This window comes from Coregonus clupeaformis, chromosome 1 (genome assembly GCF_020615455.1).
Source record: "Coregonus clupeaformis isolate EN_2021a chromosome 1, ASM2061545v1, whole genome shotgun sequence".
In the NCBI taxonomy this organism is placed as follows: Eukaryota; Metazoa; Chordata; class Actinopteri; order Salmoniformes; family Salmonidae; genus Coregonus; species Coregonus clupeaformis.
The window spans coordinates 87,188,014-87,214,331 of NC_059192.1; the positions used below are offsets into that span (position 1 = coordinate 87,188,014).

General features: G+C 46.2%; 1 protein-coding gene across 1 annotated transcript in view; it reads left to right on the forward strand.

Moving 5' to 3' along the window:
* LOC121577719 (kinesin-like protein KIF19) overlaps positions 1-26,318 on the forward strand; it is a 98,758-nt gene that overhangs the window by 947 nt on the left and 71,493 nt on the right. The window contains exon 2 of the mRNA XM_041891541.2: positions 2,489-2,569. Coding sequence (XP_041747475.2) covers positions 2,489-2,569 — 81 coding nt within the window. The remainder of the gene's footprint in view (positions 1-2,488; positions 2,570-26,318) is intronic.

Genomic DNA, 26,318 nt, shown 5'->3' on the forward strand with positions numbered 1-26,318 from the left:
GTCATTTTAATTTATTGCCACAGTAGTGTTGTATAGCCTACCTATATGGGGACATTTTAATTTATTGCCACAGTAGTGTTGTATAGCCTACCTATATGGGTCATTTTAATTTATTGCCACAGTAGTGTTGTATAGCCTACCTATATGGGGACAGTTTAATTTATTGACACAGTAGTGTTGTATAGCCTACCTATATGGGGACAGTTTAATTTATTGACACAGTAGTGTTGTAAAGCCTACCTATATGGGGACAGTTTAATTTATTGACACAGTAGTGTTGTATAGCCTACCTATATGGGGACAGTTTAATTTATTGACACAGTAGTGTTGTAAAGCCTACCTATATGGGGACAGTTTAATTTATTGACACAGTAGTGTTGTATAGCCTACCTATATGGGGACAGTTTAATATATTGCCACAGTAGTGTTGTATAGCCTACCTATATGGGGACAGTTTAATTTATTGACACAGTAGTGTTGTATAGCCTACCTATATGGGGACAGTTTAATTTATTGACACAGTAGTGTTGTATAGCCTACCTATATGGGGACAGTTTAATTTATTGACACAGTAGTGTTGTATAGCCTACCTATATGGGGACAGTTTAATTTATTGACACAGTAGTGTTGTATAGCCTACCTATATGGGGACAGTTTAATTTATTGCCACGTGGTTGTTGTGATTTTAGATCATTGTGTAGACTATACTGTAGGCTATATGCCGTTGGTTGTGGGTTGCCGAGATGAATGCCACTCAAACTTGCATTTTATATAGATATCCCACATTCAAGGAAGGACTGAAATACAATACACGTTTATTATAGTCTACATGACAATAGAGCATGACTTATTCTAAAGCAATTTATTCAATTTTTTATTACAGTACCTCTTGCCTCAGTCACATATGGAGACATTTGTTCACCTTTTCCATTGACCTTCCATGTCATAAGTCAATAGATTATTTCCCAGTAGTTCCAGCCAGTGTAATATACCATATCTGAATTATTCACATGGCATGACTCAATTCCCTGTCTCTTTTGTCTTGTCCACTATGTCATACACTGACTAGCTCCACAGCACTGGTGATTGCAAGGATTCTTATTAATCCCTATTGTAGGTGGTATGACTGAATGGTCCTGTAAAGGGTTAATACATATCTGTCCATGTATGTAAAGACCCAGATGTATCACCCGTGTCATTACCATATTTTCTACCCACTAAAATGTTAACTTGACTCATGTCTCTCTACCTCATCCTTGTAACTAATAACATAACATAAGTTGGCTATTTCAGTAACAAACAACACCACCGCCCTACAATTACATTCATCTGGAAATACATTCACACCAGGTGGCCTATTCAGTATGACTGTATCAACTCAGAGACCGCTGCTGCCCTGATTATCTCATAGTTGAAATTGTGTGGATGGGGTATCAGTCTATATCTTGGTCTGTCTCATCTGAGTGTCATAATGTCCCTCCCTGCTGTGATAGTAATTATAGTGTATCTAGAGAGCAGGTTTTCTTCTTCTGCAGAAACACCTTCCCTGCACCATAATTGAGCTCCCTGCCATGAAAAGTGTTTTTTGACAAAGAGAGAGCTTGGACAATAGATGGAGAGAGTCACTTGTCACAGTGACTTTACAGGAGTTACGGTTACTGTGTTAAAAATACAGGGTAACAGTAACACATGATTAATGTGTACTTTATAAAGGAGTTTTAAATGATTAAATGTAGCTTATAAACTGTGAATTATTAGTTTTAATTTATTAAAGTTACATTTATTCATGCTTATGTGACAATGATAATTGACTTTATCCTTTGCTCTTGTGGACTAGTGAATGGCATCAAGAATCAAGGCTATTGCTGTGGTGTGAATAAATAATCTCTTTGATGCTGTTAATATGGTTGCATCCCAAATGGCACCCTATTAACTATAAAGTGCACATCTTTTGACCAGGACCCAGCCCATTTGCTTTGAAAGCTCTAACCCTGTCCCTCTCTCTGTGAAAGCTCTAACCCTGTCATTCTCTCTGTGAAAGCTCTAACCCTGTCCCTCTCTCTGTGAAATCTCTAACCCTGTCCATCTCTCTGTGAAAGCTCTAACCCTGTCCCTCTCTCTGTGAAAGCTCTAACCCTGTCCATCTCTCTGTGAAAGCTCTAACCCTGTCCATCTCTCTGTGAAAGCTCTAACCCTGTCCATCTCTCTGTGAAAGCTCTAACCCTGTCCATCTCTCTGTGAAAGCTCTAACCCTGTCCATCTCTCTGTGAAAGCTCTAACCCTGTCCCTCTCTCTGTGAAAGCTCTAACCCTGTCCTTCTCTCTGTGAAAGCTCTAACCCTGTCCATCTCTCTGTGAAAGCTCTAACCCTGTCCATCTCTCTGTGAAAGCTCTAACCCTGTCCATCTCTCTGTGAAAGCTCTAACCCTGTCCATCTCTCTGTGAAAGCTCTAACCCTGTGGTGTTCTACCTGTCTCTCTCGCTCACAGGTGGCTCTGAGGATCAGACCCCTCAGCGATTCTGAGCAGGAAGAGGCAGCCACCATAGTGGCACACCGATTGGACGACCAGGTGAGAGGTTGTGTGTGTGTGTGTAGCACATGGGGATGTGTGAAACTTACTGCTTAGCCTGAAGTGTCCCGCTTACGTCACCTCATTAGCTAGCTTTTGAGGTGGCACGATCGGTTACGACGCTTGAGGGAGGACGGTCACGTGTGTTTGTGAGTCAGAGGTCCCGAGTTCGCGGCAGGTATGGGCCAAATCGGGAATAAGTGGTACTCGCTAAGCAAGCAGCGTGCCGTGTGTGTGCGTTCTCGCGTCTGTTTCCATTTCAGGCCTCTCTCTCTCTCTCTCTCTCGCATCCTGTCACACATTTATAATGTATCTGCAGGTGCACTTTTCACTTTTCACAGCACAGTATGGCTGGCCTAAACCAAGTACTGTGGATCACTGTGTGTGTGTGTGTGTGTGTGTGTGTCTGTGTCTGTGTGTGTCTGTGTGTGTGTGTGTGTGTGACGCGTGCGGATGGCTCTCAGTGTTGTGCTTCCATCCACAGGGTGACTCAGTGGGTTGTTATTGCTTCTCTGATAGAGGAAGGAAAAAAGGAGGCAGGCAAGACAGGTCTGTAGTGTAGCAATGGAGGACATGATGTGTGTGAAACAGCTTTGTGCCGTTATTGAATGCTCCTGTCCTTGATGGAGCCGCTATGTATCATTCTGACACTATTATGAACATAGATAATATTATTATGAGTTTATTGTGTTGTTGTGAAAATGGAGAACATCTCAGATGGCCTTTAACAAGTCTTCTGGCCAGATCACACACCTGACCTGAGGTATTCAGTCTCTATGGAGTTGGGAGTTGGCAAGAGTTCTATTTCCATTCAGTTCATGAATTTTCCTAATTGAAAAGCATGACCCTGGAAGTTAATCTGTGATATATTTATCTGGAGCCAATTAGAAGCCTCCTTGGTGTATCCCTCATGGAGACCACTTAGATACCACTTACTGACTCTACTGCTGGGTGTAATGGTGATGAGGAGGAGGCTGGCAATGATGATGACGGGTATTGTGACTGTGATTAGGATGAGGCATACTACGCTTGTCCAAGTCTTAGCGGGTGATTTACTGTAGGGACTAGGCAGCTGTTCTCATGTTTGGCTTGGAATGACAATTCCATAAGGAGTTGGCTAGAGACCAGCATTCAGGCACAGGCTAGGATAACATGGCTTATTCTGGTGAAAGATTTGATACTGCTCACATCATAGAGATCCTATAAATGTCATAAGTGAATGATAGGATCTCTATGGTTCTCATAATAAGTCTGTCATCACTAATATGTTGTTCGTATTGGTGGCGATAATCTGCATTAACGGTGAGTGAGGGATAGGAGGGACGGAGACCCGCCTGTCTGTCTGTCTGCCTGTCTGTCTGTCTGCCTGTGATTCTCAAAAGCAATTCAATGAACCTACAACCAGACATACTAACCCAGCAACTCTCCCACCGCTCTGCCATGATGACATCACCAGGACTAGGTTAAACATGTGCCCAGTGGGATGGTGTATTGTTGCTGACACAGCCCTGCCTATAAGAGTGCACCTTAGTTGGAGAGCGAGGTAGCGGCAATGTTCCTTTCCCTTTACAACAGCTCTGTCAACGTTGTTGGTGACTTTTTTTCTCATTGGTATAATAAAACAAAATATCAACTTTACGTACATGGTTGATGTTATGCTATAGAAAAACAAAGACAAGGTGATAGAATTGAAAAATGTTGTGAGTGGTTCTGTGTAGAGTAGCACACACACACCTCAAATCACCTTTCCACCCCCTAACACACACATAAATACACTGAATCGCTGACGGACTAAGAATAAAGCACCCTCCACCTGATTGTGTCCGTGCAACAGGCACCATATGGCGCCCTCTGCTCCCTCCCTCCAGATAGGTAATGCTGAGACAGATTAGGTTGGTGCTGGTGGCTGGCCTGCTCCCACCACCCCCCTCTCTCTCTCTCTCTCTCGCTCTCTCTCTGGGGATGAGATGAGCTCACTGAGGGGCTTTAGAGGGTAGCTCAGCTAAACCTGCTGCCTGCCACCTAGTCTCTGGAGCTTCCAAGCCACAGCCCTACTCTACCTAGTCCACCTTTTACAAGGATAGCCAGCAGAGCCATGTCTGGAGGTGAATCAGGTTCCTCCTGTCCTTGAAAGACAAGGGAAAGTCATGGGTGGCTCAGAATCAGAGTCTTATGAACCACACCATTGAGAAATGTACTTCAAATGACATTTGGGCACTATATTTAATGTGTGTTTCCAGTATCCCTGCTGTGTGACCCACTTCGGCTAGCATGCTAATTGTTGGCACCTTGGCTAATTGTTTTGGTTGGGAGGTTATCCAGATGGGGCGGCAGGTAGCCCAGGGGTTAGAGCGTTGGGCCAGTAACCCAAAGGTCTCTGGTTAGAACACTGGAGCCGACAAGGTGGAAAAATCTGTTGTTGTGCCCTAACCCCAATTGATCCAGGGACACCGGCAAAATGGCTAACTCTGGCTGTGACCCCAATCCCAGAGGGTGTCTCAGGGGAAGTTGGGATATGCAAAAAAAACACATTTGAAATAGGACAAATATAAGCACCTACCAAATTATATTATTATTGTGATTGTGAGGGATGAGGATAGCTAAGTGCTCCAGGTTAATGGTTATTACTATTATTATTTTATGTGGGACTGTCTCTCAGGACACAGTAGACAATGACTTACACAACCATGTTATGGTCTGCTATAGGGATCCACAATACCAAGAGAGGCCAGTTCAAATGTGGAGAAGACTTCAAAATACACAAAGTATTGACATGCTGTTCTTACTAGGGGTGTGAACTTTTAATTGTTTAAACAAAATTGGGAGTGTTAACATTTAGAAAAAATCCCTAACCGAAAAATGATGTTTTTTTCCCCACAAAATGTATTATAATCACAGTGCAGTTATTACAAAACTACCACTAACAGGTCCCAATAATTATCATAAAGAAAACATTCTAAATTAAACAAATACTTAACACAACAATGTTGTAACGTTAGGAGGAGGAGATATGTTAGTAGGAGGAGATATGTTAGTAGGAGGAGATATGTACTGACAATTGAGAACATGGAGGACAGGAAGTCCCATGTACTGACAACTGAGAACATGGAGGACAGGAAGTCCCATGTACTGACAACTGAGAACATGGACGACAGGAAGTCCCATGTACTGACAACTGAGAACATGGACGACAGGAAGTCCCATGTACTGACAACTGAGAACATGGAGGACAGGAAGTCCCATGTACTGACCCCTGAGAACATGGAGGAGAGGCACACAGCAGAGAACCTAAAAACGGCATTACCTGCCATCGTTGCTGAGTGGGTGGGGGACAGAGGTTAGGTGAGCGCCACCTGGTAGCCATGACTGCGGTAGATGGAACTGTATTTCCCCCTAGCGGTCATACGCAGGACCATATCTGCATTGTTAATTCACATGTAATTTAATGATTTTTTCTAATTGAGTTCATGTTTAAACAATAAAGAAGATGGCAGTTTAAATGTTACATTACATTTTACTTTAGTTCTTACCTTTTGTCACTACTCATTAGCGTAGCAACTTTGATTGTCCATTTCTAAAAATGTAAAGTCACTTTGACACACAAATGATTTGTTCATTCATGTCCAGCTGAGAATGGCTCATGTAATCTACATACATGTAGCATATGTCATGGGTTATGACATCCAGACTAGGGTTTCCCCCACTTCTTTTCCTAGGAAGCCCCTGTATGATGGCCACATGGTAGTGGTGAGTAAGAGGAGAGATAGACAGGTGTTACTGTTGACCCTTCACTAATCCAGTCCATATTTACACTATAGGATCAAAGCAACCCTCAGGAGTCACTTGTAGGGACAGAACAGGAAGCCACATATATATGAGCTCAGTCTCACTGGTTTCACTGAGCTTACAGTACATTTGAAAAGTATTCAGACCCTTTGACCTTTTCCACATTTTGTTACGTTACAGCCTTACTCTAAAATAGATTAAAATAATTTGTTCCCTCATCAATCTACACACAATACCCCATAATGACAAAGCAAAAGCAGGTTTGTAGAAAAAACAAGAAATACCTTATTTACATAAGTATCAGACACTTTGCTATGAGACTCGAAATTGAGCTCAGGTGCATCCTGTTTCCATTGATCATCCTGGAAATCTTTCTACAACTTGATTGGAGTCCACCTGTGGTGAATACAATTGACTGGACATGATTTGGAAAGGAACACACCTGTCTATATAAGGTCCCATAGTTGACAGTGCATGTCAGAGCAAAAACCAAGCCATGAGGTCGAAGGAATTGTCCGTAGACCTCCAAGACAGGATTTTGTCGAGGCACATAAGTGGGGAAGGGTACCAAAACATTACTGCAGCATTGAAGGTCCCCAAGAACACAGTGGCCTCCATCATTCTTAAATGGAAGAAGTTTGGAACCACCAAGACTATTCCTAGAGCTGGCCGCCCGGCCAAACTGAGCAATCGGGGGAGAAGGGCCTTGGTCAGGGAGGTGACCAAGAACCCGATGTTCACTCTGACAGAGCTCCAGAGTTCCTCTGTGGAGATGGGAGAACTTTCCAGAAGGTCAAACATCTCTGCAGCACTCCACCAATCAGGCCTTTATGTTAGAGTGGCGAGACGGATGCCACTCCTCAGTAAAAGGCACATGACAGCCTGCTTGGAGTTTGCCAAAAGGCACCTAAAGGACTCTCAGACCATGAAAAACAAGATTCTCTGGTCTGAAGAAACCAAAATTGAACTCTTTGGCCTAAATGTCAAGCGTCACGTCCGAAGGAAACCTGGCACCATCCCTAAGGTTAAGCATGGTGGTGGCAGCATCATGCTGTTGGGATGTTCTTCATCGGTAGGGACTGGGAGACTAGTCAGGATCGAGGGAAAGATGAACGGAGCAAAGTACAGAGAGATCCTTGATGAAAACCTGCTCCAGAGCGCTCAGGACCTCAGACTGGGGTTCACCTTCCAACAGGACAACGACCCTAAACACACAGCCAAGACAATGCAGGAGTGGCTTCGGGACAAGTCTCTGAATGTCCTTGAGTGGCCCAGCCAGAGCCCGGACTTGAACCTGATCGAACATCTCTGGAGAGACCTGAAAATAGCTGTGCAGCGCAGCTCCTCATCCAACCTGACAGAGCTTGAGAGGATCTGCAGAGAAGAATGGGAGAAACTCCTCAAATACAGGTGTGCCAAGCTTGTAGCGTCATACCCAAGAAGACTCGAGGCTGTAATCGCTGCCAAAGGTGCTTCAACAATGTACTGAGTAAAGGGTCTGAATACTTATTTAAATGTGATATTTCAGTGTTTAAAAAATAAAAATACATTTTCAAAAAATTCTAAAAACCTGTTTTTGCTTTGTGATTATGGGGTATTATGTGTAGAGTGATGAGGGGGGGAAAAAACAATTTAATCAATTTTAGAGTAAGGCTGTAACGTATCAAAATGTGGAAAAAGTCAAGGTGTCTGAATACTTTCCGAATGCACTGTATAATTAGTGCTAGCTACATACATGGATTATAAGAAGGTCCACTTATCTAACTGTATGGTTAGAAGCACCAGCAGCAGTGCTTTTAAAAAGACTTGACATATGGTAGGTAGCTGCCTTCTAGAGGAGAGAATCCACTAATCAACTGTTCCCAGCAGTTATCAACCCACTAATCAACTGTTCCTAGCAGTTATCAACCCACTAATCAACTGTTCCCAGCAGTTATCAACCCACTAATCAACTGTTCCTAGCAGTTATCAACCCACTAATCAACTGTTCCCAGCAGTTATCAACCCACTAATCAACTGTTCCCAGCGGTTATCAACCCACTAATCAACTGTTCCCAGCAGTTATCAACCCACTAATCAACTGTTCCCAGCAGTTATCAACCCACTAATCAACTGTTCCCAGCAGTTATCAACCCACTAATCAAGTGTTCCTAGCAGTTATCAACCCACTAATCAACTGTTCCCAGCAGTTATCAACCCACTAATCAACTGTTCCCAGCAGTTATCAACCCACTAATCAACTGTTCCCAGCAGTTATCAACCCACTAATCAACTGTTCCTAGCAGTTATCAACCCACTAATCAATTGTTCCCAGCAGTTATCAAACTCAATAAGAAGGCCACTACTCTTTAAAAAAATAGTGTATACAATGTTTTCCTAAGCATTTTCTTGAAATGGGAGTAACTTGACACACTATTGACAAAAGCACTACATTTTCAGACATTGTTATATTATAAGCTTCGCATGCTAAATTGCTAAATACACAATTATGAAAATGTATGGAGTGCCAGAAGAGTGAGGTATAAGTCATTATCACTGTGCTCTGGTGTGGTGTGAGTGGCAGAACTCTGAGAGATGTGTCAGATAGTGTGCCATGCAGGATGTGTCCAGCAGCTTTAAGGTCAGTTAACAGGCAGTCTGGCAGGGAAGGGCTGGGAGGCCCTATCCGTCACCATGGAGACCACCAGGGCCATTGTTTTTTTTTTTCCGCTGCCATAAGAGGGAGGATCTATCTGCTCGGTGTTAGAGGGGAGAGGAAGCAGGGTCGGACTGCTGGGGGTGTCTTCTGCCCTCACAGGGCTCCTATTGGCTACTTTAACCATGAATTAATTCAGTAAAGATGTTCTTTACATGCAGTGGAGACGAAGTGAAGGGACCATCACCATTTAGTTTTTGTTTTGGAGGGTTGGAGTCTGTCTGTGTGGGGGATTGTAAGTGTCACAGGGAGCAGTACATAACTCAAAGTAAACTATAGCCTGTACATGGGGAGCTCTTCTTTTCCCTGTGGCCTCTGTTTGTGTGGAGATAATGTAACCTTTGTTAAAACCGGTCCATAACACCTCTCTCTGTAGAGTGGAACTGAAAACGGACTCCCACAATGCATCTCATCATCTCATGTGTTTACCTGCACAACACTCCCTTTCAGAAACAGGTGGCTCGTTCGAAAGAGAGAGAGAGAGAGAGAGAGAAGAGAGAGAGAGACTAGAGAAGAGTTCCCTTAGCCAGCTGGTCCTGGGGCTCTGTTCACAAACACAAACAGACCCCACAAAGCCATAGGGCGGCAACACAATTAGATCCAACCAAATCATGAGAAAACAAAAAGATTATTACTTGACATATTGGAAAGAATGTTAATGCTATTTGGCCCTAAACAGAGAGTACACAGTGGCAGAATACCTGACCACTGTGACTGACCCAAACTTAAGGAAAGCTTTGACTATGTACAGACTCAGTGAGCATAGCCTTGCTATTGAGAAAGGCTGCCGTAGGCAGACATGGCTCTCAAGAGAAGACAGGCTATGTGCACACAGCCCACAAAATGAGGTGGAAACTGAGCTGCACTTCCTATCCTCCTGCCAAATGTATGACCATATTAGAGACACATATTTCCAAGAAAGGGGCAACCAGTGAAGAACAAACACCATTGTAAATACAACCCATATTTATGTTGATTTATTTTCCCTTTTGAACTTATAGACATAATATGACATTTGAAATGTCTTTATTATTTTGGAACTTTTGTGAGTGTAATGTTTACTGTTAATTTGTTGTTTATTTCACTTTTGTTTATTGTCTGTTTCACTTGCTTTGGCAATGTTAACATAGACCCGCTGGTTCGATTCCAGGCTGTATCACAACCGGCCGTGATTGGGAGTCCCATAGGGCGGCACACAATTGGCCCAGCGTTGTCCGGGTTTGGCCAGTGTAGGCCGTCATTGTAAATAAGAATTTGTTCTTAACTGACTTGCCTAGTTAAATAAAGATTAAATTAAAATATATATATATATATATGTTTCCCATACCAATAAAGCCCATTGAATTGAATTGAGAGAGTCCCCTCAGCATGCTGGTCCTGGGGCTCTGTTCACAAACACAAAGAGAGAGAGGGAAAGAGAGAGAGAGAGTCTGCCTCAAAGTTCCTGCCTAAAGATCAAGGCCAGTACAACAAAGAGCTGTATTCACTCTATCCCCAGAAGGATTCTAGTCATCTACTGTCACGGTTCTCTAAGACCGAACCCAGAAGCAGACCAGGACAAGGTGAGTTGAACGAATGAGAGTGTTTATTTACAGATAAAAGATGCAGAATAGTCCAGGAGACGGAGCGGGTGGCGGAGATGAGTAGGTGGTGGTGAAGTGGCAGATGAACTGATGGCACGGCAGGGGTTGGGTGAAGGTTCCGGGAGAATGATGTTTATGGCTAACGATCCGGCAGGGAATGGATGTCAGGTCAGAGCTTATGAAGGGGTGATGATCAGGACCAGGTGTGCCGAAGCTGATGAGAAGCAGGTGCGGGTAATTGAGAGATCACCCGCCTAGCAACGTCGCCCGGCAACCGGACAGGGTGCGTTCAGGCACCTTCGGGAAACAGGAGATACAGAGCAGAAAAACTGAAACACAGGCAGGAACAGACTCAGGACGCAGGGTTCATGACAGTACCCCCCCTCCGACGAACGCCACCGGGCGGACTACCCGGAGCGCCAGGATGGAGGCGGTAGAAGTCACGAAGGAGGTCAGCATCAAGGATCTGACGCCGAGGAATCCAACTCCTCTCCACAGGACCATACCCCTCCCAGTCCACGAGATACTGGAAACCCCGGCCCCGCCGTCTGGAATCCATGATGCGGCGCACCGTGTAGACAGGACCTCCTCCGATCATCCGAGGAGGAGGAGGGGGAGGTGGAGGGGGCAACAGAGGGCTGAGGAGAACAGGCTTGAGGCAGGAGACATGGAAGGTGGGATGGACTCTGAGCGTACTAGGCAACTTGAGTCGAACCACAACAGGATTAATCACTCTCTCCACCACAAACGGACCAATGAACCTCGGCGACAGTTTCCTTGACTTAGTCCGCAGAGGAAGGTCCCGTGTAGCCAACCAGACCCTATCTCCGATTGCATAAGCAGAGGCTGGAATACGGCGACGATTCGCCTGGAGCTGATACCGGTCAGAAACTCTAAGGAGGGCCTTTCTGGCCCGATGCCAGGTCCGGTGGCAACGACGAATGTGGGACAGAGGGAACCGAGAGATCCTTCTCCTCAAAAGGAAACAAGGGGGGTTGGTAGCCGTATAGGCACTGGAAGGGAGACATCCCAGTGGCAGAAGTAGGGAGAGTATTGTGGGCATACTCAACCCAAGGCAACTGAGAGGCCCAAGAGGTGGGGTTGGAGGAAACAAGGCAGCGCAGCGTGGATTCCATCTTCTGGTTGGCTCTCTCCGCCTGTCCATTAGATTGGGGGTGAAATCCAGATGTAAGACTGACTGTAGCTCCAATGGCCAAACAGAAGGATTTCCAGACAGCAGAGGTGAACTGAGGGCCACGGTCGGAAACTATGTCTCTGGGCAATCCGTGGACCCTGAAAACCTCCCTAACCAGGATCTTGGACGTCTCAGAGGCAGAGGGAAGCTTGGAGATGGGCACAAAGTGGGCGAACTTGCTGAATCGGTCCACAATAGTCAGAATGACCGTGTTCCCCTCAGAAGAGGGCAACCCAGTGACAAAGTCCAGAGCCAGATGCGACCATGGTGCCGGGGGGATCGGTAGGGGGTGAAGAAGTCCAGAGCTGGGCCGATTGGCACTCTTGTTCTGCGCACAAACTGGACAGGCAGCAACAAACCTCCGATTATCTTCTCCCATGGCAGGCCACCAAAATCGTCTGCGTAGAAGCGCCATCGTCCGAGCCACGCCAGGGTGACAAGCCATCTTGCTGGCGTGGGACCATTGGAGGACAGCCGAACGAACCGACTCAGGCACAAACAACTGCACAAACAACTGACCGGGTGGACCGTTACCGGGGCCGGGCTGCGTCCGAAGGGCCGCCATAACCTCCTCCTCAATCCTCCTCAATCCTCCACATAACGGCTCCCACGACAAGGTTCCGGGGAAGAATCGTCTCAGTCTTGGCCCCACTCTCCTCCGTCTTGGAGAACATCCGGGACAAGGCGTCCGCCTTGCCGTTCTTAGACCCCGGTCGGAACGTCAAGGAAAAATTAAAGCGTCCAAAAAACAACGACCACCTGGCCTGACGGGAGTTGAGACGTTTAGCCGATTGCACGTAAGCAAGATTCTTGTGGTCAGTCCAGACAACAAACGGTTGCTCCGCCCCCTCCAACCAGTGGCGCCACTCCTCCAAGGCAAGTTTCACCGCGAGAAGCTCCCGGTTACCCACATCGTAGTTCCTCTCCGTAGACGAAAGACGACGAGAGTAGAAGGCGCAGGGATGGAGTTTACCGTCAGTGGAGCATCGCTGGGACAGGATGGCGCCAACCCCCACATCAGACGCATCCACTTCAACGACAAACTGACGGGCAGTGTCAGGTTGAGAGAGAATCGGAACATTGGTGAATCGCCTCTTCAAATCCAGAAATGCTCGGTCCGCCTCAGGATTCAAACTGAAGGTTCTGGTACTAGAAGTCAGGGCAGTTAAAGGAGCGGCCACACGGCTGTAATCACGGATAAATCTCCGATAGAAATTCGCAAACCCCAGAAACCTCTGGAGCTGCAATCTCGTACCGGGCTGGGCCCAATCCAGAACCGCCCTAACCTTCTCTTGGTCCATCCTAATCTCTCCCCTGGAGATGATGTACCCGAGGAAGGATGTAGTGTGGGCGTGAAATTCACACTTCTCGGCCTTCACAAACAGGCGATTCTCCAGCAATCGCTGCAGAACCTGCTTGACATGCTGGACGTGGCTGGAAGGCTCCTTCGAGAAGATAAGAATGTCATCCAGGTAAATGAACACAAAAAGACCGATCATATCTCTCAGGACGTCATTCACCATACTCTGGAACACTGCTGGGGCATTGGTCAGTCCAAATGGCATCACCTGATACTCGAAATGACCCATCGGTGTATTGAAACCAGTCAACCACTCGTCCCCCTCTCTGATCCGGACCAGATGATACGCATTGCGTAGGTCCAGCTTGGTGAACACAGTAGCACCCTGTAAGGAGTTGAAAGCAGAGCTCATCAAGGGCAGGGGATACTTGTTCTTGACCGTGATATCATTCAACCCCCGATAATCAATACAAGGTCGAAGAGAGCCATCCTTTTTACTCACAAAGAAGAATCCTGCCCCCAGGGGTGATGATGAGGGACGAATGAGACCAGCAGCTAGGGACTCCTTTATGTAGGTCTCCAAAGCCTCACGTTCAGGTCGGGAGATGCTGTATAACCGTCCCTTGGGATAGGCAGCTCCAGGGAACAGGTTTATGGCACAATCATATGGTCGGTGGGGGAGGGAGTGACAGAGCCCTCTGCTTACTGAACACTTCCCCCAAATCGTGATATGTCTCGGGAACCAGGGACAAATCTGGGGGGGTTAGCCTCAATCACCTGACTGGGAACAGAATGGGAACAGGCAGTCTTGAGGCAGTTAGCATGACAATCAATGCTCCAACTAGTTACCTTGCCAGTCACCCAATCGAACGTGGGATTGTGTTCTTTCAGCCAGGGGTATCCAAGGACCAGAGGAACATGGGAAGAAGGCAGAATGAAGAATGAGATAACCTCAGAATGATTCCCTGACAACAGCATCTTAACCGGTTCAGTCCTCATCGTGATACGTGCCAGACTACTGCCGTTCAGAGTGGTAGCTTCAATGGCTTCCGGTAATCGCTCCTTGGAAAGCCCCAGCTGTTCCACCACGTCGGCATCAATAAAGCTTCCATCAGCACCTGAATCGACGAAAGCGTTAATCGCTAAACTCTGATTCCTGTTCATGAGGGTAGCCGGGAAACGGGGTCTGACAGGGGTATTGAAAGGTTGAAACTGGCTCGCTAAAAGTCCTCCCAACTTTAGCGAGCCGAGCAGTTTGACGGCCGCTGGGAACAAGTGGAGATGTAATGTCCCGAACTACCACAGTAGAGGCAGCGGTTGGTCTTACGTCTATGTTGGCGCTCCTCGTTGGTTAACCCGTGCCGCCCCACTTGCATGGGTTCTGAATCTGGAAACAGGACCTCTCCACTAATCCCGTGTGGTGGACAATGATCGACGCATTCTGGTCCACCTCCTGACCCGACTGGAAACTGAGAAGCTGATTGATTGGACGGGCCCCATTGCTTCTCCCTCCTTCTCTCTCGAACTCTGTTATCCACCCGAATAGACAAAGCTACCAAACTGTCCAGGTCACTAGGCTCCGGATAGGAGATCAACTCATCCTTGAGTTGCTCCGACAGCCCCTGGTAAAAGGCCGCTCGCAGTGACTCCTCATTCCACCCACTCTCCACAGCCAATGTCCTGAATTCGACTACGAAGTCGGCAACGCTGCGAGTTCCTTGGCGAAGAGAAAACAGGCGCTTAGCTGCGTCCTTACCTCGGACTGGATGGTCAAACAGCTTCCTCATCTCTGCCGTGAACTGCTGGTATGACGCCATGCAGGTGTCCTGTCGTTCCCATACGGCTGAAGCCCACTCCAGGGCTCTACCACGCAGCAATTCAATAACAAAGGCTATCCTAGCCTTGTCTGTGGCGTAAGAGTGGGGCTGTAGATCGAACATTAATCCACACTGCATAAGAAAGGAACGGCATCTTCCCAAATCCCCTTCATACTTCTCAGGCTTCGGAACCTTGGGCTCACTGAAGGGCACAGCTCCAGAAGCGGCAGGCGAGAGAGGTGAAACCGGTGGTGGATTCTCCACCGGCAAACTGAGCTGAGCCTGGATCTTCGTCAGACTGGCAGAAAAGTTCAGAACCGATAACGCTATCTCCTGTAGCGCCGTGCTGTGTTGTCCCAACATCATCTCCTGATGGGTAATGGCATGGCGAACAGAGTCCAGGTCCGCTGGGTTCATTTATGGCCGGATCGTTCTGTCACAGTTCTCTAAGACCGAACCCAGAAGCAGACCAGGACAAGGTGAGTTGAACGAATGAGAGTGTTTATTTACAGATAAAAGATGCAGAATAGTCCAGGAGACGGAGCGGGTGGCGGAGATGAGTAGGTGGTGGTGAAGTGGCAGATGAACTGATGGCACGGCAGGGGTTGGGTGAAGGTTCCGGGAGAATGATGTTTATGGCTAACGATCCGGCAGGGAATGGATGTCAGGTCAGAGCTTATGAAGGGGTGATGATCAGGACCAGGTGTGCCGAAGCTGATGAGAAGCAGGTGCGGGTAATCGAGAGATCACCCACCTAGCAATGTCGCCCGGCAACCGGACAGGGTGCGTTCAGGCACCTTCGGGAAACAGGAGATACAGAGCAGAAAAACGGCAACACAGGCAGGAACAGACTCAGGACGCAGGGTTCATGACATCTACCTGTTAACACACGGCTATGAATCTGCAAATTATCTTCTTTCTGGACAACAAAGCTTCCTGCCTGGGCATTCTGCATTCTGTTTCTATGCCCAGAGGTCCCCCCTCCATCTCAAAGCAGCGTGATGGAGCTGTCCCAATCAAAACGGAGCTGAAATGATCATCTAGGTGGCCGCAAATGACCATTGCTTTACATTAGTATAACGGTTGGATACATGCCTTCAATTGCATTAGCCTACTTTATTCCCATATGTTCATCATTCAGTTGATCATAACAAAGTTGAGTTTACCTCTCTCTGCACTTTTTCTAGGCCCAATGGCTGTTTGCTTGTCTCCTCACTCCGCTGCTGCCCGCCTCCGCGGTGTTGTTCTCAACACCAGTTTAAATCAATATAGCCTACTGTTTTATAGAAATCTACTGCTGCGCATGTTGTGTATTTTGTGGAATTGCATTAGTGTGACATTGGGGAAAATGTTGTAATTTTTTGGGGGGAAATATGAAGAGTGGTCCCGGGACAGTCCCGGGATCCCGGTCCCTACTGAGAAGGGCCGTGAACCGAGGTTGTGCTGGCCCCCCTCCACCATTACGCAGGAAGCCTGGAGGGTGATTTAATGGGGAGGCGGACAGGGTGTTGGGTAAAGAAACAGCAAGAACTTAAGGTATGAACTGTTTGTTAGGCAGTGAAGAGTGAAGAAGGATGCTGTTTAAATACTTTGAGGGTGGTTGATTAAACAAGGGGATTCAGTTGAGTGAGGCAGGCTTGTGGCTAATTAAGATTCCGTGCAGGTGGGCAAATTGGCATTGTCACGGCTCTATGACCATGGAGTTCCTTGCTAGTAGGCCACAATCCAATATGGGTGTCTGGGCCCATGTATGGAGTTCCTGCTCCAGGCTCAATATGAAAGCGTGGGCCCATATACAGTGAGGGAAAAAAGTATTTGATCCCCTGCTGATTTTGTACGTTTGCCCACTGACAAATAAATGATCAGTCTATAATTTTAATGGTAGGTTTATTTGAACATTGAGAGACAGAATAACAACAACAAAATCAGGGAAAACGCATGTCAAAAATGTTATAAATTGATTTGCATTTTAATGAGGGAAATAAGTATTTGACCCCCTCTCAATCAGAAAGATTTCTGGCTCCCAGGTGTCTTTTATACAGGTAACGAGCTGAGGTTAGGAGCACACTCTTAAAGGGAGTGCTCCTAATCTCAGCTTGTTACCTGTATAAATGACACCTGTCCACAGAAGCAATCAATCAATCAGATTCCAAACTCTCCACCATGGCCAAGACCAAAGAGCTCTCCAGGGATGTCAGGGACAAGATTGTAGACCTACACAAGGCTGGAATGGGCTACAAGACCATCGCCAAGCAGCTTGGTGAGAAGGTGACAACAGTCGGTGCGATTATTCGCAAATGGAAGAAACACAAAATAACTGTCAATCTCCCTTGGCCTGGGACTCCATGCAAGATCTCACCTCGTGGAGTTGCAATGATCATGAGAACGGTGAGGAATCAGCCCAGAACTACACGGGAGGATCTTGTCAATGATCTCAAGGCAGCTGGAACCATAGTCACCAAGAAAACAATTGGTAACACACTACGCCGTGAAGGACTGAAATCCTGCAGCGCCCGCAAGGTCCCCCTGCTCAAGAAAGCACATATACAGGCCCGTCTGAAGTTTGCCAATGAACATCCCCACCGTCAAACATGGAGGTGGAAACATTATGCTTTGTGGGTGTTTTTCTGCTAAGGGGACAGGACAACTTCACCGCATCAAAGGGGACGATGGACGGGGCCATGCACCGTCAAATCTTGAAAAAAGTATTTGATCCCCTGCTGATTTTGTACGTTTGCCCACTGACAAATAAATGATCAGTCTATAATTTTAATGGTAGGTTTATTTGAACAGTGTTATAAATTGATTTGCATTTTAATGAGGGAAATAAGTATTTGACCCCCTCTCAATCAGAAAGATTTCTGGCTCCCAGGTGTCTTTTATACAGGTAACGAGCTGAGGTTAAGAGCACACTCTTAAAGGGAGTGCTCCTAATCTCAGCTTGTTACCTGTATAAAAGACACCTGTCCACAGAAGCAATCAATCAATCAGATTCCAAACTCTCCACCATGGCCAAGACCAAAGAGCTCTCCAAGGATGTCAGGGATAAGATTGTAGACCTACACAAGGCTGGAATGGGCTACAAGACCATCGCCAAGCAGCTTGGTGAGAAGGTGACAACAGTCGGTGCGATTATTCGCAAATGGAAGAAACACAAAATAACTGTCAATCTCCCTCGGCCTGGGACTCCATGCAAGATCTCACCTCGTGGAGTTGCAATGATCATGAGAACGGTGAGGAATCAGCCCAGAACTACACGGGAGGATCTTGTCAATGATCTCAAGGCAGCTGGAAACATAGTCACCAAGAAAACAATTGGTAACACACTACGCCATGAAGGACTGAAATCCTGCAGCGCCCGCAAGGTCCCCCTGCTCAAGAAAGCACATATACAGGCCCGTCTGAAGTTTGCCAATGAACATCCCCACCATCAAACATGGAGGTGGAAACATTATGCTTTGTGGGTGTTTTTCTGCTAAGGGGACAGGACAACTTCACCGCATCAAAGGGACGATGGACGGGGCCATGTACCGTCAAATCTTGGGTGAGAACCTCCTTCCCTCAGCCAGGGCATTGAAAATGGGGCGTGAATGGGTATTCCAGCATGACAATGACCCAAAACACATGGCCAAGGCAACAAAGGAGTGGCTCAAGAAGAAGCACATTAAGGTCCTGGAGTGGCCTAGCCAGTCTCCAGACCTTAATCCCGTAGAAAATCTGTGGAGGGAGCTGAAGATTCGAGTTGCCAAACGTCAGGCTCGAAACCTTAATGACTTGGAGAAGATCTGCAAAGAGGAGTGGGACAAAATCCCTCCTGAGATGTGTGCAAACCTGGTGGCCAACGACAAGAAACGTCTGACCTCTGTGATTGCCAACAAGGGTTTTGCCACCAAGTACTAAGTCATGTTTTGCAGAGGGGTCAAATACTTATTTCCCTCATTAAAATGCAAATCAATTTATAACATTTTTGACATGCGTTTTTCTGGATTTTTTTGTTGTTATTCTGTCTCTCACTGTTCAAATAAACCTACCATTAAAATTATAGACTGATAATGTCTTTGTCAGTGGGCAAACGTACAAAATCAGCAGGGGATCAAATACTTTTTTACCTCACTGTATTGAGTTCCTACTGTGGATTGGCTCTGTCATCTGAAGCTACACTTATAGAACCCCCTGGGTAGAAATCATGAGGAAGATTGAGTAGGTGAAAGAAATAAAGAGATGCTCATTTTCATCAATCACTTTCACCTTTTTCATTTTCTTTTAATAATTTTCATCATGACAAAACTCCTGTTTCACTTTCTCACCGTTCACCTCAGTAGCCCTAGATCTTGACACCGTTAGAGTTTGTTGTATTTTCTAAAATAGAACAGCCACACAATAGCCTTGTTAGTGTGTCCTAGAGATAGACTTTGTTCAAACAGCGTCAGTCTTTTACGAGGTGTCGTGTTTGGTTCCTGGACAGGAGAGGGAGACAGGAACTACAAACAAACCCCAGCAGTGTCTTTCTTTAGCCGCAGCCGAAGATTTAACTTCAGTCAGTTCCTCCACAGAGGTAGAGCCAGGAAGATTTAACCTCAGTCAGTTCCTCCACAGAGGTAGAGCCAGGAAGATTTAACCTCAGTCAGTTCCTCCACAGAGGTAGAGCCAGGAAGATTTAACCTCAGTCAGTTCCTCCACAGAGGTAGAGCCAGGAAGATTTAACCTCAGTCAGTTCCTCCACAGAGGCAGAGCCAGGAAGATTTAACCTCAGTCAGTTCCTCCACAGAGGCAGAGCCAGGAAGATTTAACCTCAGTCAGTTCCTCCACAGGGGTAGAGCCAGGAAGATTTAACCTCAGTCAGTTCCTCCACAGAGGTAGAGCCAGGAAGATTTAACCTCAGTCAGTTCCTCCACAGAGGTAGAGCCAGGAAGTTTTAACCTCAGTCAGTTCCTCCACAGAGGCAGAGCCAGGAAGATTTAACCTCAGTCAGTTCCTCCACAGAGGCAGAGCCAGGAAGATTTAACCTCAGTCAGTTCCTCCACAGAGGTAGAGCCAGGAAGATTTAACCTCAGTCAGTTCCTCCACAGAGGCAGAGCCAGGAAGATTTAACCTCAGTCAGTTCCTCCACAGAGGCAGAGCCAGGAATGAGAATGAAACGGCCGTAAATGGCGACACCACTCCTGGCTGGCACTGACTGTGGAGGGAAGTGGTGATAAATAAAGCCCAATGGTGGGAGAGATGGACGGAAGGAGGGAGCCACAGCAGGTTGGAGGTTGCATCACAACGAAGGGGCCTATTTTCTGATAGACAGCAATGGACAGTCTGACCCTGAACACGGTGTTACAATGTTGGTGGTGACACAGCTAGTTATTTTCAGGCTAATAATCACCTAGTTATTTTCAGGGTAATAATCACCTAGTTATTTACAGGGTAATAATCACCTAGTTATTTTCAGGGTAATAATCACCTCGTTATTTTCAGGGTAATAATCACCTAGTTATTTACAGGGTAATAATCACCTAGTTATTTACAGGGTAATAATCACCTAGTTATTTACAGTTTCATAAAACTCCCTATACAGTAAAGGCCCATTTTCTAGTCAAAGGAATTTTATGAATAATACAATATTATTATTATGCTGTTGAGCAAGACTTTCATACAAAAAAAATATGAATCTGTCTCCGCACCACTGGTGTCCCCCAGGGCTCAGTTCTAGGCCCTCTCCTATTCTCTCTATACACCAAGTCACTTGGCTCTGTCATATCCTCACATGGTCTCTGCTATCATTGCTACGCAGACGACACACAATTCATTTTCTCCTTTCTCCCTTCTGATAACCAGGTGGCGAATCGCATCTCTGCATGTCTGGCAGACATATCAGTGTGGATGTCGGATCACCACATCAAGCTGAACATCGGCAAGACGGAGCTGCTCTTCCTCCCGGGGACGGACTGCTCGCTCCATGATCTCGCCATCACGGTTGACAACTCCATTGTGTCCTCCTCCCAGAATGCAAAGAACCTTGGCGTGACCCTGGACAACACCCTGTCGTTCTCCGCTAACATCAAAGCGGTGACCCGAACCTGCAGGTTCATGCTCTACAACATTCGCAGAGTAAGACCCTACCTTACACAGAAAGCGGCACAGGTCCTAATCCAGGCACTTGTCATCTCCCGTCTGGATTACTGCAACTCGCTGTTGGCTGGGCTCCCTGCCTGTGCCATTAAACCCCTACAACTTATCCAGAACGCTGCAGCCCGTCTGGTGTTCGACCTTCCCAAGTTCTCTCATGTCACCCCGCTCCTCCAACACTCCACTGGCTTCCAGTTGAGGCTCGCATCTACTACAAGACCATGGTGCTTGCCTACGGAGCTGTGAGGGGAACGGCACCTCCTTACGTTCAGGCTCTGATCAGACCTTACACCCAAACGAGGGCACTACGTTCATCCACTTCTGGCCTGCTAGCTCCCCTACCTCTACGGAAGCACAGTTCCCGCTCAGCCCAGTCAAAGCTATTTGCTGCTCTGGCACCCCAATGGTGGAACAAGCTCCCCCACGACGCTAGGACAGTGGAGTCACTGACCACCTTCCGGAGACACTTGAAACCCTACCTCTTTAAGGAATACCTGGAATAGTATAAAGTAATCCTTCTACCCCCCCCACACAAAAAAAAGTGGTTGTCCCACTGGCTATCATGTGTTGAATGCACCAATTTGTAAGTCGCTCTGGATAAGAGCGTCTGCTAAATGATGTAAATGTAAATGTAATGAACGTATAGAGTCACTTGATGTGACACCCCCATCACACTGTGCAAATAGTCCGGGTATCCATTTGATTACCTGTTCAGGAGTCTTATGGCTTGAGGGTAGAAGCTGTTAAGAAGCCTTTTGGACCTAGACTTGGCGCTCTGGTACCGCTTGCTGTGCGGTACAATTTTTAGGGCCTTCCTCTGACACCGCCTGGTTTGGAGGACCTGGATGGAAGGAAGCTTGGCCCCAGTGATGTACTGGGCTGTACACACTACCCTCTGTAGTGCCTTGCGGTCAGAGGCCGAGCAGTTGCCATACCAGGCAGTGATGCAACCATTCAGGATGATCTCGATGGTGCAGCAGTAGAACCCTTTGAGGATCTGAGGACCCATGCCAAATCTTTTCAGTCTCCTGAGGGGGAATAGCCTTTTGTTGTGCCCTCTTCACGACTGTCTTGGTGTGTTTGGACTATGATAGTTTGTTGGTGAATGGGGGCGTGCTCTGTCCTCTTTTTCCTGTAGTCCACAATCATCTCCTTTGTCTTGATCACGTTGAGGGAGAGGTTGTTATCCTGGCACCACACGGTCTCTGACCTCCCCCCTATAGGCTGTCTCATTGTTGTCGGTGATCAGGCCTACCACTGTTGTGTCGTCTGCAAACTTAATGATGGTGTTGGAGTCGTGCCTGGCCATGCAGTCATGGGTGAACAGGGAGTACAGGAGGGGACTGAGCACGCACCCCTGAGGGGCCCCCGTGTTGAGGATCAGCGTGGCAGATGTTTTGTTACCTACCCTTACCACCTGGGGGCGGCCCGTCAGGAAGTCCAGGATCCAGTTGCAGAGGGAGGTGTTTAGTCCCAGGGTCCTTAGCTTAGTGACACTTGGGGGCACTATGGTATTGAATGCTGATATGTAGTCAATGAATAGCATTCTCACGAAGGTGTTCCTTTTGTCCAGATGGGAAAGGGCAGTGTGGAGTGCAATAGAGATTGCATAATCTGTGGATCTGTTGGGGCGTTATGCAAATTGTAGTGGGTCTAGGTTTTCTGGGATAATGGTGTTGATGTGTGCCGTGACCAGCCTTTCAAAACACTTCATGGCTACATACGTGAGTGCTACGGGTCGGTAGTCATTTAGGCAGGTTACCTTGGTGTTCTTGGGCACAGGGACTATGGTGGTCTGCTTGAAACATGTTGGTATTACAGACTCAGTCAGGGACATGTTGAAAATGTTGGTGAAGACACTTGCCAGTTGGTCAGCGCATGCTCGGAGTACACGTCCTGGTAGTCTGTCTGGCCCTGCGGCCTTGTGAATGTTGACCTGTTTAAAGGTCTTACTCACATCAGCTACGGAGAGCGTTATCACACAGTCGTCCAGAACAGCTGATGCTCTCATGCATGCTTCAGTGTTGCTTGCCTCGAAGCGAGCATAGAAGTAATTTAGCTAGTCTGGTAGGCTCGTGTCACGTGGCAGCTTGCGGCTGTGCTTCCCTTTGTAGTCTGTAATAGTTTGCAAGCCCTGCCACTTCCGATGAGCGTCGGAGCTGGTGTAGTACAATTCGATCTTAGTCCTGTATTGATACTTTGCCTGTTTGATGGTTAGTCTGAGGGCATAGCAGGATTTCTTATAAGAGTCCGGGTTAGAGTCCCGTTCGTTGAAAGCGGCAGCTCTACCCTTTAGCTCAGTGCGGATGTTGCCTGTAATCCATGGCTTCTGGTTGGGGTATGTACAGTCACTGTGGGGTCGACGTCATCGATGCACTTATTGATGAAGCCAGTGACTGATGTGGTGTACTCCTCAATGCCATCGGAAGAATCCCAGAACTTATTCCAGTCTGTGCTAGCAAAACAGTCCTGTAGCTTAGGATCTGCGTCATCAGACCATTTCTTTATTGACCGAGTCACTGGTGCTTCCTGCTTTAGTTTTTGCTTATAAGCAGGAATCAGGAGGATAGAGTTATGGTCAGATTTGCCAAATGGAGGGCGAGGGAGAGCTTTGTATGCGTCTCTGTGTGTGGAGTAAAGGTGGTCTAGAGTTTTTTTTCTCCTCTGGTTGCACATTTAACATGCTGGTAGAAATTAGGTAGAACGGATTTAAGTTTCCCTGAATTAAAGTCCCCAGCCACTAGGAGCGCCGCCTCTGGATGAGTGTTTTCCTGTTTGCTTATGGCCTTATACAGCTCATTGAGTGCGGTCTTAGTGCCAGCTTTGGTTTGTGGTGGTAAATAGACAGCTACGAAAAATATAGATGAATATTGTCTTGGTAAATAGTGTGGTCTACAGCTTATCATGAGGGCCTTGTCGGGTGTCTGAAGAAAGTCCTTCAGACACCCCGACTCGTTAAAGAAAAAGTATTTGTCCAGTACGAGGTGAGTAATCGCTGTCCTGATATCCAGAAGCTCTTTTTGGTCATAAGAGATGGTGGCAGAAACATTATGTACAAAATAAGTTACAAATAACGCGAGAAAACACACACAATAGCACAATTGGTTAGGAGCCGGTAAAACGGCAGCCATCTCTTCCGGCGCCATTCTAAATCATGATTGGGCCGTAGCATATGATGAGTGTGGGTTGAGGGGTAAGAGCACCAGTCCTTTGAAGTATAGTATGCTGGTCCATTAGGGAACAAAATGGCGGCACACTTTCAAAGGATAGGTCACTCTGCTCTTACTTCATTACTTAAGGTGTCACTCAAACAATCATGGCATGACCCGTCTGTGCTTTCCATCCATACACCACCACACAGTCAGATTTTGTTGTTGGTCGTCATATGAGATAGCCACAGTGACCATGATCGTAGTGCCACTTTGAACATCTTTAATTAGGTTTTTAGGTTTTTCTGTATTTTCCCCCCTCTCACCTGGATATGTAATGGACAGAAAATGCCATATTTAAGGGTGTGTGTGTGTGTGTGTGTGCACGTGTGTACATCGTGTGTAAGTGTTGACCTGAGTCAGTGCTAAATTAGTCAGTCCCTCTACTACAGTGATTATGTGGAGCTTTTTCAAAGGCTTTTTCTTGATAGGGGGCCATTACAACAAATATCCACTTTAGCTTTTTACTGCAGGTTTTCATCCTGGCTAATGAGGGGTGCTCAGTATATCTGGTCATTTAGGGTTGCAGTATGTGTGCCAGTTTAGGGTGACATGGAGTACATTTACATTAGATATTAAACTGATTATGGCAGTATGGCTTGCTTATCTTAATCGGCGTAAGGTCATAATTGAAATAAGCATACACAGATTAAAATAACTGTTTTTTCTTTTGAATTATTAGGACATGTAAACCCCTTAATCACAGTTACAAAGTATGCAAAAGTATGCATCTTAGAAATAGTTTTCAATATATCAGCAGTCCCATCAGGTAGCCTGATTTCAGATACTGTATGTCCATGTAAACAGGATTATTAGGGAAATTGTTCTTCTTGCAAAGCATGTAAACGTTTATTTCAAACTATTATATTAATCGGACTATTCACAATAATCCTATTATTTTGTGCATGTAACCATACTCATGGAGACAGGGAGTGGGATAATTTGATTGGTTCCCACTGAGTTCTGGTAACAGCATGGGAACAGCTAGGTAACTAACTGAATCAAAGACAGGCCATCCAAAGCAACATATACTGGCTAAAGATAAGGGCTAGACACAGATTCAATTTGTTTGAGTACAAAAGTATGTGGACACTCCTTCAAATTAGTGGATTCAGTTATTTCAGCTACACCCGTTGCTGACAGGTCTATAAAATCACACAACCATGCAATCTCCATAGACAAACATTGGCAGTAGAATGGCCCGTACTGAAGAGCTCAGTGACTTTCAACGTGGCACCGTCATAGGATGGGACCTTTCCAACAAGTCAGTTCGTCAAATTTCTGCCCTCCTAAAGCTGCCCAGGTCAACTGTAAGTGCTGTTATTGTGAAGTGGAAACGTCTAGGAGAAACAACGGCTCAGCCGCAAAGTGGTAGGCCAAACAAGCTCACAGAACAGGACCGCTGAGTGCTGAAGCGCGTAGCAAGTAAAAATCGATTATCCTCGGTTGCAACACTCCCTACACAAATTAACTTTTAACAAGGCACACCTGTTAATTGAAATGCATTCCAGGTGACTACCTCAGCTGGTTGAGAGAATGCCAAGAGTGTGCAAAGCTGTCATCAAAGCAAAGGGTGGCTATTTTGAAGAATCTAAAATCTAAAATATATTTTGATTTGTTTAACCCTTTTTTTCAATTGACGCCTAAAATGACATACCCAAATCTAAGTGCCTGTAGCTCAGGACCTGAAGCAAGGATATGCATATTCTTGATACCATTTCAAAAGAAACACTTTGAAGTTTGTGGAAATGTGAAATTAATGTAGGAGAATATAACACATTAGATCTGATAAATGATAATACAAACAAAAAAACATGCGTTTTCTATTTAATTTTTTTGTTCCATCTTTGAAATGCAAGAGAAAGGCCACAAAATAATATTGCAGTTTAGGCGCAATTTAGATGTTGGCCACTAGAAAGCAGCAGTGTGCGCGCAAAGTTTCAGATTGATCCAGTGAAGCATTGCAATACTGGACTATTTTGTATCAAGTCTGCCCAAATGTGCCGAATTGGTCAATTGATACATTTTCAAGTACATAACTATAGAGAAC